This window comes from Phaethon aethereus (genome assembly GCF_964289735.1).
Source record: "Phaethon aethereus genome assembly, chromosome: 6".
Lineage (NCBI taxonomy): Eukaryota > Metazoa > Chordata > Aves > Phaethontiformes > Phaethontidae > Phaethon > Phaethon aethereus.
Genome location: NC_138580.1, coordinates 1,698,632 through 1,716,841, shown reverse-complemented (window position 1 = coordinate 1,716,841; position 18,210 = coordinate 1,698,632). Strand labels below are relative to the sequence as shown.

Below are 18,210 nucleotides of genomic sequence, written 5' to 3'. Positions count from 1 at the left end.
TTCAGTCTTTGATATCTGACTTTCAGATGCCAGGGTTGGCATGAGACGCCTTCGTGTGCGAGGAAAACCTTTACTGTGCCTTGGAAACAAATAAATTCAAAGTGCCCTTTTTTGGACATACTGTCCTATGGGGCTCACCCTCCTTTAGACACCACTGGGTAAGCAGAGGGTGTCATCGTGGATGATAACTAGTAAAGGACTTTTAGTTGTTTGTCTGAAGTCTTGAATCTAACTTGTAATTGATGGGTAGTTGTATGATGAATGAGATCGCTGAGGTTGTGAAGGTGGGATGGCTAAGTGGTGTTATGGTAGGTGATGTTTAAGAAAGAAAATGTACGAACAAGTTGACTTTTCTTCAGGGACATCATTCATTCGTTCTCTTGGCCCTTGATAGAGAAGTTTTCAGTAAGGAGGAGGCTACTCCCGAACAAGTACTGCATTGGGACTGGTTGATTTTTCAAATAACACAAACAACAGGGATATGCTGAGCCTGCATCACAGTCAGAGAATGTAGGGTATGTAAATGCTAATGAATAACTCACTAATTTAGAATTTTTTAGGGAAGTTTCAAATTTGTGGTATTACAAAGAAGCACCAAAAAGCTATACATAATTTCTTCTCGCTTTACCTGCAGTTTAATTCACTAGTGTGTGTGTCGCTGCTGAAGTACATATGTACGCGCTCAGCTGCCCCTTCTGGAAGGGCTTTCCTGAACCGGGGTCACAGTGGGAACAGTAGAGCCAGAAAATCATACAATAGCAAAATATCCCCCCAAAAACGTGGAAATTATTTTAAGTCGCAATGATTAAGAATCCATATTAGGTGTGTTTAAGTGATGTGACTTGACCTGTGTTGACAGGTTGATGTAGGCGTGTTTGTATTTTTGAAGTGTGTCTAAGGAATGGAAAGAATATGCAGAATTTTGGATTGTCTTTTGTAATAAACAAATAGCTTTAATTTTGCTTCCACAAAATCAGCAATGTTTTGTATCTGTTGCTCACTTTGTCTTAATTTCTACATTTTCCAAACACAGGTGAAATTATTGACCTTTCATTCTTCCACTGAATGGGCAGGTAGAATGCCCTAGAAAACAGTAATTAATTTCTTCTTTTTGAGAAACCACCAAAGATGGGAAGATCTCAGAGGGCTGTGTACTTCAAACCACAGAATTTGGGATTTGTCACAATAAAAGACTTACTTGACCTAACTGTAAGCGCTCGACACGCTTTATATTAGTTGCCCCGTGTCCTGCGTGCAGCTAAGGGTTTTTCTGTTTGCCATGTCAGGAGATACTGAGACTGTTGGATGTGGATTTCTCGGCGTACCGAGCAGCAGGGAGGAGAGCTGGGGTCCAAGGGAGCTGTAACACAGCGGGGCACAATCCTCTGGATACTCTGCCGTGTCGTCTTAGCCAGAAAGCAGAATTTGATATTCCCTCTGCCTTTGGGCTTCTGGCTTGGGAGCTTGAAGAGATCGGTAACCGGTTTGAAATGTATCCTGCTCAACAGGCTTGAAGTCCCTTTTCCAGGCTGTCCTGTTGGTAGAGCTCTTTAAGGTTTTCTTAGAGATTAACCCCCCCTTTCATTCTGTGTTTTTTCTGTATTTTTTGGCAGGTGCAAGACAAAAGTCTACCCCGACGAGCTGCCCAACACAAGTGTCGTTATTGTGTTTCACAATGAAGCCTGGAGTACTCTGCTTCGGACCGTGTACAGCGTCATAAATCGCTCGCCGCACCGCCTGCTTTCTGAAATCATCCTGGTGGACGACGCCAGTGAGAGAGGTAGGTTTTGGGAGAGAGGAGTGCCATTCCACCGCGTGTGAGGGTCCCGCAGAGAGGGCTGTGGAGTGCGGCTCCCTTTCATCAGTGCTGAGCCGGCCCTGTGCCTCTCGCCGGGCATCGCCGCTCGCCGCTGGGGCCAGCGGACGCCGGTGGTTGTGGGCAGAGGTAAAGTACTCTTACCGGTTCTGACAGAGCCAAAGGTTGGGTGTCGAGTCATAAGTCGCGTGTACGGTGCTCCTATCCAGCAAGTCCCGAGTGCTTTTTTGCACCGTGGTGTATCATGTCACATTACTGTACAAGACAGTCCTTTTTCATCTCTCTCTGTCTCTCTTTTGCTGTCTCTCAACCCCCCCCCCTTCTGTGTTTCAGGTTTTCGGAATGTCCAGGTGGAGCCGATTTCCTTGTAATTCTCCTATTTATGGTTCATTTCTTTTGGTCTTGGCTTTTTTCTTCTTTTTTTTTTTAAACCCAGGGTTTAGAAAGAAAACTGTCTGCATGTAAAACTGGTATTACCTGGAAAAGGAAACACATTACAGTCTATAAATGGAATCAATGAAATGATGAATTTTCCTGGAGTAGCCAAATGTGTATAATGGCAAATAAAACATATAGCTGCCACTGTTCAAGAGACAGATGATGCAAGCTAAGTCATCCTTTATTTCTGCCCCATGTAGCGTTAACTTAACTCTAATTACTCTGCTGGATTCCCCTGGTTCAGAAAACAAGTAGGCTTAATGTTTCTCTGGGCCAGAAGGCGGAGGAAGACTTTAGCCCAAGTAACTACAAGTCTTCCTAAAAGCAAAGTTTTGGATTCCTAAGGGGCTCAAATGGTGAAATTCATCAGGAATGGCAGTATTTGTATTTAACCACAGACAAATTAGCAAAAGTGTAATCATTTCGCACTCACTATTGATTGCTGCTTTATTTCAAGGAAACTGATCATGACATTTAAAACCGCTGTGACATTTCCGTGAGGTGCTCCGGCAGATGTGTGTGCGTGCATGGGCTGTTTCCGTGTGGCTGTACCGAACAGGGGGCCAGTGTGAACCTCCATCCCTTGGCTCTCGGTCTGCAGAGGAACTCTAAATATGTCAAAATGTGTTTGCCGTGTCACGGCAGTGTTCGTGCACGGCAGTCCTTGGAGGGCTGAGCATGACGCATAAACTCTGCGGTTATATTTGGAGTCCTCGGTAGTTGCTGAACCTAGCTAAAAACAATGGTTTTCTTCTGTTTGTTTGTTTGTGGTTTTTTTTTCCAATTATCTTTGGCAGAGTTTTTGAAGGCCTCGTTAGAGAATTATGTGAAAAATCTGGAAGTCTCCATAAAAATCATTCGGATGGAGCAGAGGTCAGGACTGATCCGCGCGCGGCTCCGAGGGGCAGCAGCCTCGAAAGGGCAGGTGATAACGTTCCTGGACGCGCACTGCGAGTGCACCCTGGGCTGGCTCGAGCCGCTGCTGGCCAGGATAAAGGAGGACAGGTACGGGTGGCTCTCCTGCGTCCGGGGGCGGGGGACCTGCCTCCAGCCCATGCCTTGGTTTCACTGTGCTGCTAAAAAGTAGAAATGAAAACAATTCATTGCTCTGAAAATGAAGTTTGGTTGTTCTTTTCTTTTTAATCCAGAAGATAAAGTATTCTATAATATTTGTATGAAAATCTAATTTCTAAATAAATATGCAATAAGTTTTTTATTCTTACAGCAGGATTTTTGTTGTTGACAGTAAGAATGGTAATGCCAGTAACGGTAGCAACTTGTGCCATTTACTTTCACAAGGTCTAGCTGTTGCCCACCCTGATGGCCATCTTTCTCCCTTTTTTTCTACCAGGCATGACTTTTTGTCTCTGGGACCTCCATTACTCTGTGAAATTTGCAGTCTTTTCCCCGTCCCCCTTTTCCCCATCTACCTTTTCCCCCCATCCCTGTTCCTCCTTTTTTTTTTTCCCCTTTTTCCTTTTTTTTTCCCCCTTTTTCCTTTTTTTCCCCCCTCCCTCTTTTTTTTTTTTTTGTTTCAGTAGACAATGCAAATTTCCCCTTTTTTGTGAGTAAGTGCATAAAATCCCTGCAAGTGAGACCTGAAAACCACGCTGTCCTCCCTGGGAGCGTTGCAGCAGCCAAGGTCCTCGCTCTGCTCGACGGAGCAGCAGCTGCACGCGTGGGCAGCACCAGCCCGCCTAAGCGCAGACCTGGGAGATGGCTTTGTTCTCTCTTAGGGAACGCGTCGCAGGCGCTCCGCGAGACGTGCATGCACACGTGATTAAAGCCAGCGCTGCTCGAGCCCCGCAGCCCCAGGCAGAAATCGCCTCCGTCGCGTTCGTCGCGACGCTGCCGGCCTCAGCGAGGCGTTCAGGAAGGTGCCATGTCATGCACGGAACCGCCAGGAGAAGTTACCGGCCCGGTGCAGCTCCTGCCGCTGGAGCGAAGCGTGCAGCGCTCGCTCCGGCCGGCGCGGAGGCTTTGGCGGAGCAGCGGGAGCCCGGGGCAGGGCTGGGTGGCAGCAGCTTTCCGCTCTTGAGAGTGCAGCGAGGAGTCGGTGTGGCCAGAAAACAGCAGGGAAGGGGAGTTGTGCGCGGCCTCGTTTCCGGAAGGATAGTCCTGTGCAGAGAGGTGGTAAATGGGGGTTTATGCAGAGAAGCCTCAAAACACAACGATGGGATATTCAGCATAACAAGAAAAATTACTTTGTTTAAAAAAAGCGGATCTTTCTCTTACAGGAAGACTGTTGTCTGCCCAATCATTGACGTGATCAGTGATGACACATTTGAATACATGGCTGGATCAGATATGACTTATGGAGGGTTTAACTGGAAACTTAACTTCCGCTGGTATCCGGTTCCCCAGAGAGAGATGGACAGGAGAAAAGGAGACAGGACCTTGCCTGTAAGGTAAGGAGAGTGAAACAAGGGTACTCTGCTATTTGACTCTACTGTGTACGTGTTTATGTAGGTAGTAATGCTTAATACCTAAGATTTTGCTGCAGTATCAGAGAATGCATGTCAGATAGTTGTGGCACACTGTTCAGAGAAGAGCAAAATCTGACCTATCCTTAATGCTGCAGTGTAGTTATCAGAGCTGAGAAAACTCATTTATATCTTCTTTTCAACATTCACTAATTCAAAATATTACCTGCTTTTTAAGTTCCTTCTATCTTTGACTTCTGCAAGTCTCAAGCCTGTTGACCTTGTGTTTGCAGATGTTACTGTTTTTTCATAATTTAAGGCAAATATTAGAACATATTCCAAAATACACATTTTTGAATGTTGAACCCCAGTATTTGGTTGTGAAGGTTTGCACTTAAAATGCATGCTTTTATTGCCTAGAAAATAAACTTGATGACTCGGCACACTGGGTCAAAAATGATCTAAAAGTATCTTGTGAATTCCCATGATAGTTCCTGACTTCTTTCATTTTATTGCTCAAACCACGGACTGTAACAAAACCTCTAGAAAAATTTTAAATTAAGCTGAAACAGAACAAATTGAATAAATTACTTGCAATGGGTTATTTGCTCAGCTCTGATAGCTTCTGTGGTCTTCATGAAAAGTTAAAAAAAAAAAAAAAAAAAGCAAGCTTTCACAAGTGGATGTAATGGTTTCAAACCTGTTTGAGACATATGATGAAGTGGACAGAATTCCAGTCTTGCATAGCCCCCATTGTGCGCAACAGGCAGATAAAGGGAGAGCCAACTCAGGGGACAGCAGTCCCAGCCCGGCTTTGCGAAACACTTCCAGGTAAGGCAGTGGATGGGCGAAGAACAGCCTTTCAAAATTACTTATGCTGGAAAATGGGCAAAATCTGTCATATTTTGTCCTGCGAAGCCTGGAGTCAGGGGCAGGGCTGGATTTTTTTAGATTTCATTCTCGGGAAATGATCTCAGGAAAAGCGAGCAGGATCCCCGGGAGCAGGAGCAGACCCTGTTGTTAGCAGAAGGGGGATGAAGCTATTCTTGAGCCAATAGAACTGTTTTTCCTGTGATCTAAAATACTATCACTGAGCTGTGAAGTCTGCCAGCAGCTATTTCGTTAAAGCTGAGGTGTGCGTTAACGTCGGTGGGGGTAATTATGCTAACGAGCTGCACAGCCTCACGCCGTGTCACTCGCTGTGCTCTGTTTATCCTGTCTGTCCCATGCCAAATCAATTCACAGGCACAGGGAGTTTTCAAAGAAATGCAAATCCGAGTTCCGATTTCCTTGAGACGCAGTAGTACTCAGAGTTAATCCAGAATCAGACATGTAATTGACTTTTAAAATTATTAAAACAAAAATAGCTGCTTTTTTTTTTTTTTTTTTTTTCTCCCCCCTCACCAGCTTTTAGCGGGTGATTGCGTGGGCTTTTTGGGATTCTCCTGGTAAGATGGGTGTTAGTGAGCAGAGTGTGGGTGAAGGGGTCGGAGGTTAATGCCAGGTGCCATAGTTGTCACTTACGCAAAGGCTTTGGAGTGAAGAGGTGGCTCTGAGGGTGTGTAATTGTGCTGGCTTAAGACCAAAGGGCTGGCTTTTAGACGTATAGATGCCCTTTCTGACCACATAGTGGAGGCGTTTCAGTCCCTTCGGTGTCAGGAGAAGGTGCCTCCTGTTCCATTTTCCCTTTTACCCCATGGGAGGGGAACAAGCAAAGCAAGTGAGCCGTGGAGCTGCCCGGCTGTCAGGGCCTTGCTGTAGGAAACAACATTTAATAAGTCATCAGCTGCTTTCAGTGCTAACCAGTACTTCCAAATGCTCATCAAATGCAGTCCAAGAGACTGCAGCGGTACATCAGTCCTGAGGGGTCAGAGACACAACCACAAATTGTGTATCCAAAGAGAAGAAGTAGAATATTTCAGCTAAGTTAAGAATGGTTTTGGCAGCTGCTGCCACCTGCATATTCAAAAAATGGGGGGAGAAAAATAAACAAAAGCCCAACCCATACCAAAAATTTAGAAACAAATTGGTGAGTTCATTTTTTTTATTCCATATTGCTTTCCCCATTCCGTAACATTATTTCAGTCTTGTGTAGGTTGAGTATGTCTTTATTCATATTTTTCCTTTGTAATCAATAGAATAGGTATAGAATACAAACATCATTGGATTATATATTGGTGTGCATGTATGCGTAATATAACCATTACACTCAAATTCTGCTTTTTCATTACATTAAAAACCCATGCAGTTGACAAAAGCTTTTCTCAGAATACATATCTTCCATAACAACATTGACAAACTCCTCCCTTTGCTTTTAAGATTTCAATTCATAATGCATACATTTTCAAACTATGAGTATTTGATATCCAATTCATTATTTATGTATAATTTGTGTTATTGTGTAACACATAAATAAAAAATACTGTATATTTGAACGGAAAAGAGGCAGATAGCTTACCGATAAGAGCTTGCTAGTCGCTATGAAGAGAGTGCAGCCATCACGTAGGCTGTGATCATTAACCCCAAGGAAGTTAAGGGTAGAAGGAGCTGTACTCTCAGAAGAGGGTGCCTGATCCTTTCTAGTTAGGAGACGTGGAACGCTGCTTGCTGCTTTGCCTTAGGGAGTTCAAGGAGCTGTTAAATTCCTAAGTTAGGTATTTGAGTCAGATATCTGCCTTTGTTGGAATCTCTAGATATACTGGGAAAAGGTTAATTAATTCAGTGACTGGTGGTAGAAACCCATAGCTAATTGTCATGCAGTACAGCTGTGAAAGAGCTTTCTCACTGACAGCCATTACAAAAGCTAGGTTGGTTGTCGTATTTTTAAGCAAACTGAAGGGTGGGGATCCGTAGGTGCCTCTCGTAGCAGCCAGTGCTGCCTTGCCGCGGGCAGACCGGGTGCTGATCCGAGCGCCCTCCGTGACCGCCATTCCTGCTCCTCGCACACTAGTCCCTACCTCTTTTGCCCCTTATTTTCTTCTGCTGGTTCTTAAACCCCAGCCTGGCGTCCCTTCTCTTGTTCTCGGTTTCTTCTTCCTTTATCTACTTTTCTCTCAGGTCAGCTAACGCCACGATAGCGTGCCCTGTCCCAGCGTAGTCTAAAATGGTGACTCTTCCCCAAGGACTCACGGGTTTTGCAAAGGCAGCGAAAGCCCTTCCAGTTTGCAACGCTGCCGGTTAGAGGTGGCGGGTGAAGGTGGGCAGCGCTAACGGTGGGGAGCTGCCACCTCCACCCCGACCCCCCTCGGTACTCCCCGTCCTGGGGGAGGAGAGGATGGAAATCCCTGGTCATCAGGTACTGGGATTTCTTGGTTTTGTTTTTGTTTTTTTTTAAAGGTACTTACAGTTTTTTTACACGTACAATAATCGGAAGTGAAAGTAACACCAGGGAGCTTTCATTTCGTGAGGTGTCTTTGCTAGGACTGAAACTATAAAGTGCGAACAGGAAGGGGACATTCAGAAGAAATCCCTGAAGAAAACATTGTTCCTGGAGGCAGAGCTGGTCAAGACAAATATTTCATTCTGTGAGGTTCGTTAGGATCAGTTGAAACGTATTTTTTCAGGTGTATTTGCAGAAATCACATGTGCACTGTGGCTTTGGGTGCAAACGTTACCTGAGCCGTGGAGCTTGCAGGGAGCTTTAGGGGTACGTTTCTTGCTCTGAAGGTGCAACAACCCCCAAGGACTCATGTCAGTGGGTACATATGTATTTTCTTTTTTTTGAGTAGCGAAGGCTATTCATTGCTGTTCTGTTGCACCTCAGGATTTTGTCTTCTTTCCACGTAAATGCTGTAACTTCCACTGTCACTGGTGCGACCTCCGGCTTTGCAAACTTTGTAAATGATTAGACCTTGTCAGACTGTGTTATTTTAAGTGCAAAGCCCGTTTCTGTTCTCAGAGGGCTCTCTGGGAGCAAAACTGGGGTGGTTGCCCGGTGCAGAGGTGGAGCTGAAAACTAAAACTTCCTGCGGATGATCCGGTGGGCGTGGGTAGATCGGGGAATTACCAAAACGCAGAGCCCTGGGCAGTGCCGTTCCTGGTTCAGTGTAAACGCTCATGGGCAGTGCCAGCTAAAACCAATGGTCTTGCTTAGTATTGTCTTCTCTTTCCACTCAAAAATCCTTGCACAGTATTTGTACTTTGCGGAACATTCTTTTTCTTTGAATGAACTCATTTCTCCTTCTGTGATTTTTGCCTGCGGCGCTAGAAAACTTGCCTGCACTAAGAAAACTTTTGCCTGCACTAGAAAACTTGCCTGCACTAAGATAAGTTTACAAACATCTTGTCTTCTTAAATCTACAGCATTAGAGAACAAAAAGTGTTTCCGTGCTGGGCAGTTACAGTCTCTCCACAGCATATTCCTATGGAAATGTCCATATTGCCCTTATTTTTAAGCTGAAGACACTCCAGGCTAATACTTATAAATACTAAAAATAAATAATAATACTTTGTTCTGGAAAAGTCTCTTCTCAGGCCTAAATTGGTTATTGGGAGGAAAAATACAAGATCATGTATTAGGAGCGTATTTTATTTATCTTCTTATGGCTGATTAAGGTTAGAGTTGTCTTCCATTAATGCTGCCTAGGTGGTGGACAGCGGTGTTTGAAAGCTGGCGTAAACGTCTTATTCCAAGCGACCTAAGTAGTGGTCTTGTTCGATCACGGTGCTGCTGGTGTGACCATTGGAGCCCTTTGAGCGACCGCGCGGGGCGGGGAGCTCGGAGGCTGCGGGCTGTGGTGGCTTTGGGGACCCCCCAGCCTGGGACACCTGACCTGAGCATCCCTGGCCATGGCAGGGGCTGGAGTCCCCTCGGGAGCGGCTCCGTGCCAGCCCTCCTCGCTTTCCCTCCCTGGCGCGGCGTGCTGGGTTTGGGGGCGCGGGGGGTGCAGCAAACCCGGGGTTACTGAGGTACCTCATGCTGTGCAGCTCCTCCTGCGGGAAGTTACAAGTGCAGACGTGCCGGAATGGGAATCCCGCTTGCTGCCAATAATTACAGAAATGAGCAGCAGACGTTGTCTCCAAAATAAAATGAACAGTGTGTTTGAATGGTGATTAGAGCTAATCATAACATACCACTGTAGTTGTTAGTGTGACTCCACGTAGGCAAAATACAGCTAATAGGAGCAAAGCTGAGGAAGAAGCTGTAGGAACCCTTACTCTTTCTAATGCTACTGCTTCAGCTGTTTTTACAGTGAGAGCTCTGCAGATCTGTTTGCGTAACATTAAATTTCTGTAACAGAGAATAGTCCTGCCTGCTGCGTCTCAGTTAGTTGAGAACCCGTGGCATGTATTGGTGCATAGTTACTTACATTTTACAGCATGAAACTCAGCACTCCCAATTTCGGTTGGTGAGTTATTAGGAAAACGCTGTTTGTTTTTCATAAACAGCTGCTGATGGCGTTTCAGAAGAACGCAGATCTGTGCGTATGGTTCAGTTGCATCATTCAAAAATTGCTTAAGACTGAATCCTTGCAAGAAGGGGAGATTTTGTACCATCAGTCAAAGACTGTCTTCCTTCAGGGAAAGAAAGGAGGAGGAAGGAGAGGAGGCAGAGGATGAAGGTTTCTGTTGCAGACAGAGGAGCGGGGACGATTTTGTCGGTCTGAAACCGGTGGCACTGCTCACTTCAGTAAGGCTAGTGAGGATGGGGAGACCAGTGCAGGTGGGAGCTGAGGTTTGTTCACGCAGGGCACAGGCTCATCGAAATGGTGGTGAATTGCTGAGAGTCCTGTGGGACGTTGCCCAGTTGTCGGGTGAGTGAGTAAGCCAGGTACCGACACAGCTTTTGGTATCAGTGGAAGTAGTTTTGCGTAGACTTAGAGAGTTTCTAGGTAATCAATAATAGAAATTTCTTTTAAATATAGTATTTTTGCATTGGTAATCATCTGGGACAAACCCAGTTCAATTAAGAAAGATCTCAGAGTCAGCTTTCTTTTCTTCTCCCCGTTCTAGGTGGTATTTAACTTGCCCGATACCGGCCAGGTCACGCCACCCGGCCGTCCCGTCGGCTCCACACGGTCGCAGCGTAGCTCGGCGCAGCTCAAGGGGCCAGCGGTGCTGTTGGTGGCAGCAACCTGGCCAGGCTGAGGGCAGCAAAGCGGCTTTGAAACCTGGGAAGGTTTAGCCTTGTCCAAATGACAGACAGTTAATTAACTGAGCTTTCAGTCCTGAGAGCCCAGGGAGAAAACTGGAAATGAAGTGTTGGTAAACGCAGGGTCCCGTGTTATTGCATTGCTAAACCGTGGGGTTTTTTTCTGGGAATAATGATAGTCAGCTCTTGCAGAAGGGGAAGTAACTGCCCAGCAGGCAAATTACCTGGATTTGTTGAGTTTGAGGGTAGGCGAGGACTTCTTACTGCCGGGGCTGCGTCCGGTGCCACCGCGGGAAGAGCTGTGTTCTGCGCTCTGCGCGCGCCTGCGCGTGACACGCACGCTAGCCCGTAACGTACTGCTGCGATCTGTCTGCGAATCGGGGGGTGCTGTAGCTAGCTCGTGTCGCACGTAGATAACACGAAAGCTACTCAAGGGAGACCTGCGAAATGCCCAAGCGGTTCAGGTTCGGCCGCGGGCGGGAGCGCCTGTGATGCCCTTCTTCCAGCCTGTTCCTGCGTTGCACGCCAACCGTTTTGTTGCTGTTGACTTGCTTTTCAGAAAAATTCTAGGAGCTTGTTTTATATCGGCGTTGGCACGGGGCTGTCTCCCCTCGCAGGAGCTGTAGGTGGGCAGAGCGCCGATGCTGGAAGAGCTGGTGCAGGTGCCTCACCTGACGGCTGCGCGTCGGGTATTCCTGGCGGTCTCCGCAAGCGGTTTACCAAGTAAAATAACCCAATGAATGAGTTCATTTTTCGTGACCGGATCCTTCGCAGACAGGCGGGAGTTACTGGCACGTTCGCGTGCGGTTGTACTCGTCTGCGTTGAGCCAGCGTTGGGTTATGCTTTTTCAAAATCCAGTCTCCACTTTGCAGCTGCTTTTGACGCCGAGGACGGGAACACGGCTGATACTTGACCGGCCGGGCTTGATCTGCGCGCATTAACGTGCCCGGGGGTCCTCCCCAGCGAAGCCCGTAGGTGCGGGGACGCCGAGACCCCAGCAGACCCCTGACACCAAAGCCCCGCCGGCGGGGGGCTGCTGGGGCCGCCCGCGGCGCAGGGCCGGGGCGCGGCTCCCGCGGCAGCGTCCGCAGGGACGCGTCTGGGCTTCACCCCCCGCTTGGGGCAGCCCCTCTAGCTGCGCGCTGGGCTCTGTGCGCCCGCGCCGCGGCCGTCGCGTTGGGAGCCGAGGTGCGGCGGGTGGGCGTCGGCGCAGAGCGCGGGGCCGTGTTCCTGCTGACGGGGGTGAGCGCTGCTTTTTCCTTATTTCACCCAGGCTCCAGGTGCCGAAAAACACAGGGCAGATGTTTACGGGGAAACGGGACATCTTTACACAAAGAGAAGTTGCACTCTGACTGGATTTGCCTGTTGTAAGGATTTATAATCCTGTTAAGAGAGATTATGCCTGGTAATTTTATGCACATTTAGTCTCCCTCTAAGGCAAAGCCGAGGCATTAAACTCTCTTCACTAAGCATTTCAGATTGGATTTGAACTGCTGTTCTGGATGCAGAAGGCCAAAATTCCATCCACTTTACCATTACAATGCTCCTGAAATAATCTATGGAAATGTGATTTTGCGGGTAGGAAGCAATCCTGCAGTTCTCACTCGGGCAGCGCTCTCTTCGACTTCAGGGGGAGCTCTGCCCGAAAGGCAAGCGCACAGAGCACGCGGTCGAAACTGTATTATTGTTGTTAGTAGTTTATATCTAAGTTGCTGTACATAGAATATATTTATAGTCAAAATGTCTGAGGTAGTGAAATGTACTGTAGTGTCACTTAATAAATTCCACAGTGTCTTTCAAAAGGTATTTTTTCTTTTCTTTCCTTTTTCCTCTTTTTTTTTTTTTTCTGTTTGTTTTCAACTAGGACCCCTACTATGGCTGGTGGCCTATTTTCTATTGACAGAAACTACTTTGAAGAGATAGGAACTTACGATGCAGGAATGGATATCTGGGGTGGCGAGAATCTTGAAATGTCTTTTAGGGTAATTGCCGTTTTCCTTCATTTTCTGTCAACAAACACAGTTGTGCTGTAACGGTTCCTACGCCGCGGACAGGGCACTTCTGCTTTAGCTGTCATGCGAGTCGTGGGTTAATTTAAATTCGCAAGATATATGGGAATGCCTCATTGTAGTATTTTGGTCCTTTTTACTGCATGAAACATTTTATTACTGTTTGGAAATTTTTACACTTTCAAAATAATATATATTTTAGTAATGCCTTTCTTTATAAATGAGGCTTTCTGTGAGCTAGTGCAAATTCAAACTGACAGAAACAAGATATAAATTTGTTTAGTGTTAAAAAAAAAAGAAAATATATGTTTTAGCAGAAGTTTTTGAAAGTGTGTGTCATCATGAACTTGCAAGTTCTGGCTGGGATTTTAATTCTGTGTGAGAGCCGAGCTCGCAAAGAAATTTCACATCCTGCAGAGAAGTGACTGTGTCTCTACTGGGGGTAGGTATGTTGCCCACGACAAGAATAAAATCCTCTTTGAGTGAAATGCATTTAGTAATTGTCCTTCAGACATAAAGGAAAATTGGAAAATTGAGTCTTTGATAAGTAATTGTTTGAAAGGATGTTGAAAATTACTTTGAACATCTCTGATGTATCACAATTTATGCATTTTAAGTAAGTATGCAAAATGAACCCTGGTATGCCCATCGAGTACCCATAGCACGTCCTGGGCGTAGCTTTCCTTCCTTTTTTTTTTTTTTTTTTTTTGTCTTTTGTTTTCAGCCAGGGCTGGTAGACTATTTTCTATTGGCAGAAACCACTTTGAAGATTTTTGTGAAGCAGTTATTTCTAGAGAAGATAAACCGTAGTTTTGAAAGCATTTTTCAGGCCGTTTACTATAAGCTATAATCATTCACTTTCCGGTAAAATGGAAGGGTAGAGTTACTACTTCTGAGCGTTAATGTTTTACATCAGTGGATTTCAACATTTTTTGTTGTATAGACCCCTAAAAATATTCCTTGGATGTATATAGGAGCTTATTTTCAACTTAAGTCTTGTTAGTAGGCTTGTTTTTCACATCTTTAGAAGTGATCCCTGGAGCAGAGAGTGACTAGCATTACTTTGAATTAAATATGTGCCTCTCATAGACTAAATCTGCGTATTACTACTGTTTGTTTCTCACCAAGTATCGGAGTGTGTGATTTCTGTGAAGTGAAGTTCACCTGGTTCATTGAAATTTTAAGATCAGAATTGCTGATGCATGTTAAACTGTGACGGAGGGAACCTCGAAGCAGTTTGTTATTGCTGGCGTTTGTTACCGCTTACACAAAAATCTTTTGCAGGACCAGTTCCAGGTCATTACTGTGGAAAGGTCCCATTCTCATTAGTGAGGAGACTAAAATATTTAACTCTACTTCTGGAAGAACACTGGCTTTTCATCATAAAAATTATAATCCCTGAAAAAAAACAACTCAAAGGGGCAAACAAGGCAATTTTTGTTCAGAGTCCATATTCGAGAATATATGGAAGTTGATTCTCCATGGGCTCCTTCTGGCAGTGGCTATTTTTGTTAACAAAGATACAAATATTGATCATTTTTCTGTCGGGCCTTGCAAGCGCAACAGAATAAACTAATTTACAATTCCACAGCCTTTTCCCGCTCCCTGGCGTAACAGATTCATTTTGGCAGAAAGCATTTGATCTTCTGCTGAGAGCAGCATGTGAGCACGTATTCAGCTTCCAGCATACGGTAAAGAAATGCCCTAAATAGGATATTCTTAATGCATACTCTTGCTCGAATAATGCTAATGTACTTTGAGAAGCTTTCCCGAGAAGTTTAGCAATTTAATGGTGGTGTTCTGTCTTCATCTTCCGCTGTTCTGCGCTGGCTCTTGGCAGCTGCCTGAGAAGCTCACTGGGGTTCCCGGCACGGGTCAGCCGGCTCCCGGTCGGGATGATTTGGGGTTTGCGGTCATGTGTAGGGCAGGTTGAGCTGGTACTTCTGCCTTGGTACAGTTTCTCTGGTTCTGCTTCCTGGGCACTTCTGTAATATATTTTATATATATAAAAAAATAATACTTGGAGGGTTTGTTTTTCTCCCCCCCCCCCAATAATCATTCCTTGAGTCCTGTTTCAAATCAGACTTGAACCCTGTTCCAGTGCTTATGAGAGTACGCCAGCGATGGGTTTAACTTACACAAATTTTGTGAAAGAACTGTCATGAGATCTTAATTTCAGCTTTAAATTAAAAGTCTCAGTCCAAAATCTGTGGAAAGACAAAGACCAACAGTAGCCGTGCTCTCTGCAGAAAGCCTCAGTGATAAAAGCAGGGAGGCAGCTCTGCCATTATTCTTATTTTACTCGTTAAGACTGAGGGGGGAAGCGAGGAGAATTTTCTCATGAACTCTTCAGGTGTTGTATTAGAGAACTTTATGTTCTGGAAGATTTTTCCCACTTAAACTTCAAGAAACATTACCAGCCTGGAAAGCATGCACCAGCCTAATAAGAGGGCATGGTGTCAAGGAAAGAAATAAGATGATGTGCTTCCAGCGGCGGGACATGACCATGGAAATGCCAGGCAGCCACACGATGATACTTCTTCAGAAATTTAGAGCCTTCGTCTGTAAAGAAAACCAACCAAATAGTCAAATGCATCAGGTACGACTGGATCAATAAAATCCTGAGGCCTCTGCATTTAAAAACCTATCTGATGTAAAACAGCTGCAGAAAACCAGTAGCAAAGAGTGCCGAGGGGCTGGGGGGTTCCTCCAGCAGCCGTGACGGTCCAGCAGGTTTCCGGCGTATCTGGCCGCAGCTGGGAAAAGACCCAGGCTAACTCCTGGTCTGGGAGGTTGTTGCAGTGGGAGTCTGCCATCAGGACGTTTCTGGAGCTCTTGTTAGACTGGGTGGTTTTATCATCAAACGGGAGGGGGTTGGTTCTGGTCTTGGTCCGGTATTGGGAACACAAAACCGAACCCCGCTGTCTTGTTAATCCTTGCACCCTCAAAAAAACGTTACAAAGGGCCGTTGCTCCTTGCTGAATGACGCCTCTTGGAGGGTGTCTTTTGTTCACGGCAGTGGGGGAAAACACAAAAGTCCTGGCAGGAATCTCTTACAGCTGTAAGAGTCTACTTTAGTAAATGAAAACCTCATTTATTCTTAAACATTTACCATATTTTTATTCATAGAATTCAGTAAACATTTTTAATTTTCTGTTAAATTCTCTAAGTGGTTTTTTCCCCATTCAGAGAATGCCCTGAAAACTTGATAGTCAGAAAGGAGCTCATAGAGCTTTGGAAAGGGTATTAAAAATAATCTGTCCGTCAGAAAAAAAAAAAGATTATTCTTTAGAATAATCCAAATAGGCCAAAGCAAGGCTCGAGAAAGCAAATGCTTACTTGAACAACAATCAGATGCTGTTTGCTTTCGGTGTTCTGGCAGCTGCTAGAGGTGCAGAAGAGGGTATGCAAACGTTTAAATGTGTGTTTCTCACGTCGTGTGATATATTAGTACGTCGTTCTCCGTCTCTGAAAGTTCTGGGTTTACTGTCGTAGGAAGTCTTAGAGTGAATGAATAAGGAGCAAGGATGTTTAGTTCGCTTGTAACTTGGTGCAGTAGCCGATCTATAGAAATAGTCATATTCTAGCGTGCGTAAACGGCAACCACGTCGTGCAGGCTCCGCATCGTGCAGCAAAAGGGACCGTGCTGGTGCGAGGAGCCGCGCCCGGCCACGCCGCAGCCCCCTCCCCGTGTCCCAGCCACGGCGGCTGCTGCTGCTGCTTGGCGGAAATCCTGACGCGGCTGGATGCTTTCCCAGATCTGCGCCAAGGGTTATTGATAGCGACTTTTCAGCCTGAATGCGTGTGAGGTCTCAACTTTCAGCTGCAAAACTCTAGGTGTAAGAGAGCATTTAAACACGTTTCGGGAAACGGTTTCAGCAGGATCGTTGATTCGGGTGACGGGAAGACCGGCGCGGTGTAATTACGGGCACAACGGTGTGTAACTCCTGGTGAGGCTGGAAAGGTTGCATGTGTGCGACATTATTTTCAGAAGTACACCATGACATTGAAATTAATTTTGTCTGTTGGTGAGTGGAATTTGGGGTATATAAGTCCCTAATCACCTGGCAAACATTGAAAATCTATGTCCGTGCTTTTCAATATTCCCTAGCCGTTTGACTACATCAACTAATTTTAGGAGTACAGTTTGCTCACAAGTTGTATTGGAAATATATTTATATGCTTACATTAAAGCATGCAACATTTTTGCCTTCCTTTGGTCTGCATTAATTTTCCTGTGTGTCAGGATTCTTACATTTCTATAGGGAAAATATTCAAGATACACTGGTTCAGCTGATTTCATTATAGAGATCTTCGGTATTAGAGTTTTTAGAGTGAGAGGTTTGGGTTTTTTCCTAATTGTCACTTACGCATCGCTGCGTAGCAGCCAACAAGTTTAAACTCACTTAACATAACTGTGCTTACGTGTTAATTTACTTTCCGACTGCAGTAATCTTTGGGGATTTTTCTACCATAGCTTTGATCTGTGCATATACGTGAGAGAGGTTTAATCTAACGCTATCATCAATAAACACACACACACGTACCAGAAGAACCCCTTTATGTAAAGAAGTATTTTCTAAAATGAAGTAAATAGAATTATTAACGTGTAAAGCATTTGCTTTTGGTGTTTATATGTCTGTAACTTGAGATTTTAGCTTCATTTTACTCTAAACTAATGCTAAGAGAGTATTACATCTCTTTTGGAGTTAGTTTTCCATACTTTGTCATAAAAGGAATGGGCAAGGAAGGCAAATTATGGAAGAGAAAAAAATGCTGCCAGCGGGCTGCACAGAGATCAGACAGAGTTTAATGCAGTCGTTTTATGCAATAATAGGAATGGTTTTAAGATGCCTCTGAAATCAAAGGTAGTTCTAAATAATTAATGCCTATATTTAAAAAGGGATAAATTATGTGGGCAAATACATGCCTTCGTTTGAATTCCACGGCGTGCAATGTTTTACCACTAACTTTGCAGGAATTAATATTTGTAAGCAAAAAGATAAATAGAAAATGGGTTAGTCTCGCATGGTTTTATTAGAGGCTAAATTATAACATGCTGGGTTTGACAGCTCATTTTTCAGACCAAGGAAATGCGGCAGATCAGCTGGATCTGTTCTTCACCCAAACACTTCAACAAGGGGCACTCTGGAAACTATCTCCTGAGTCAGGAGAAGATGGAGATTGGTATGAACTGAGTGGGAAAAAGGGTGGTGCTGAAGGACAAGATGTCAGGCTGGGGACAGTCACTCTGAGAGTTCCTTAACAACAAGGTTGCAGCTGGGTCTGTTTATTTTTACTAACAAACTCCTGGAACGTGCTGGATTGGAGGATGCGGAGAGGGACTTGAAGTATGATTGAAGTACCATGGTTGGAAGAACACCTGATTTTGGAGAATTCATTCAGGTGGAAGGAGAAGGCTTAAACTTCAG

The 18,210-nt window shown here is 45.1% G+C and overlaps 1 protein-coding gene across 3 annotated transcripts in view; it reads left to right on the top strand.

The window, feature by feature from the left end:
* Positions 1 to 18,210, top strand: part of GALNT13 (polypeptide N-acetylgalactosaminyltransferase 13) — a gene marked incomplete at its 3' end in the record, with an annotated part of 135,036 nt that overhangs the window by 69,441 nt on the left and 47,385 nt on the right. For all 3 annotated transcript variants that reach the window (XM_082001646.1, XM_082001645.1, XM_082001644.1), the window contains exons 3-6: positions 1,614 to 1,780; positions 3,052 to 3,259; positions 4,492 to 4,662; positions 12,634 to 12,751. In XM_082001646.1, the coding sequence (XP_081857772.1) occupies positions 1,614 to 1,780; positions 3,052 to 3,259; positions 4,492 to 4,662; positions 12,634 to 12,751 (664 nt within the window). The remainder of the gene's footprint in view (positions 1 to 1,613; positions 1,781 to 3,051; positions 3,260 to 4,491; positions 4,663 to 12,633; positions 12,752 to 18,210) is intronic.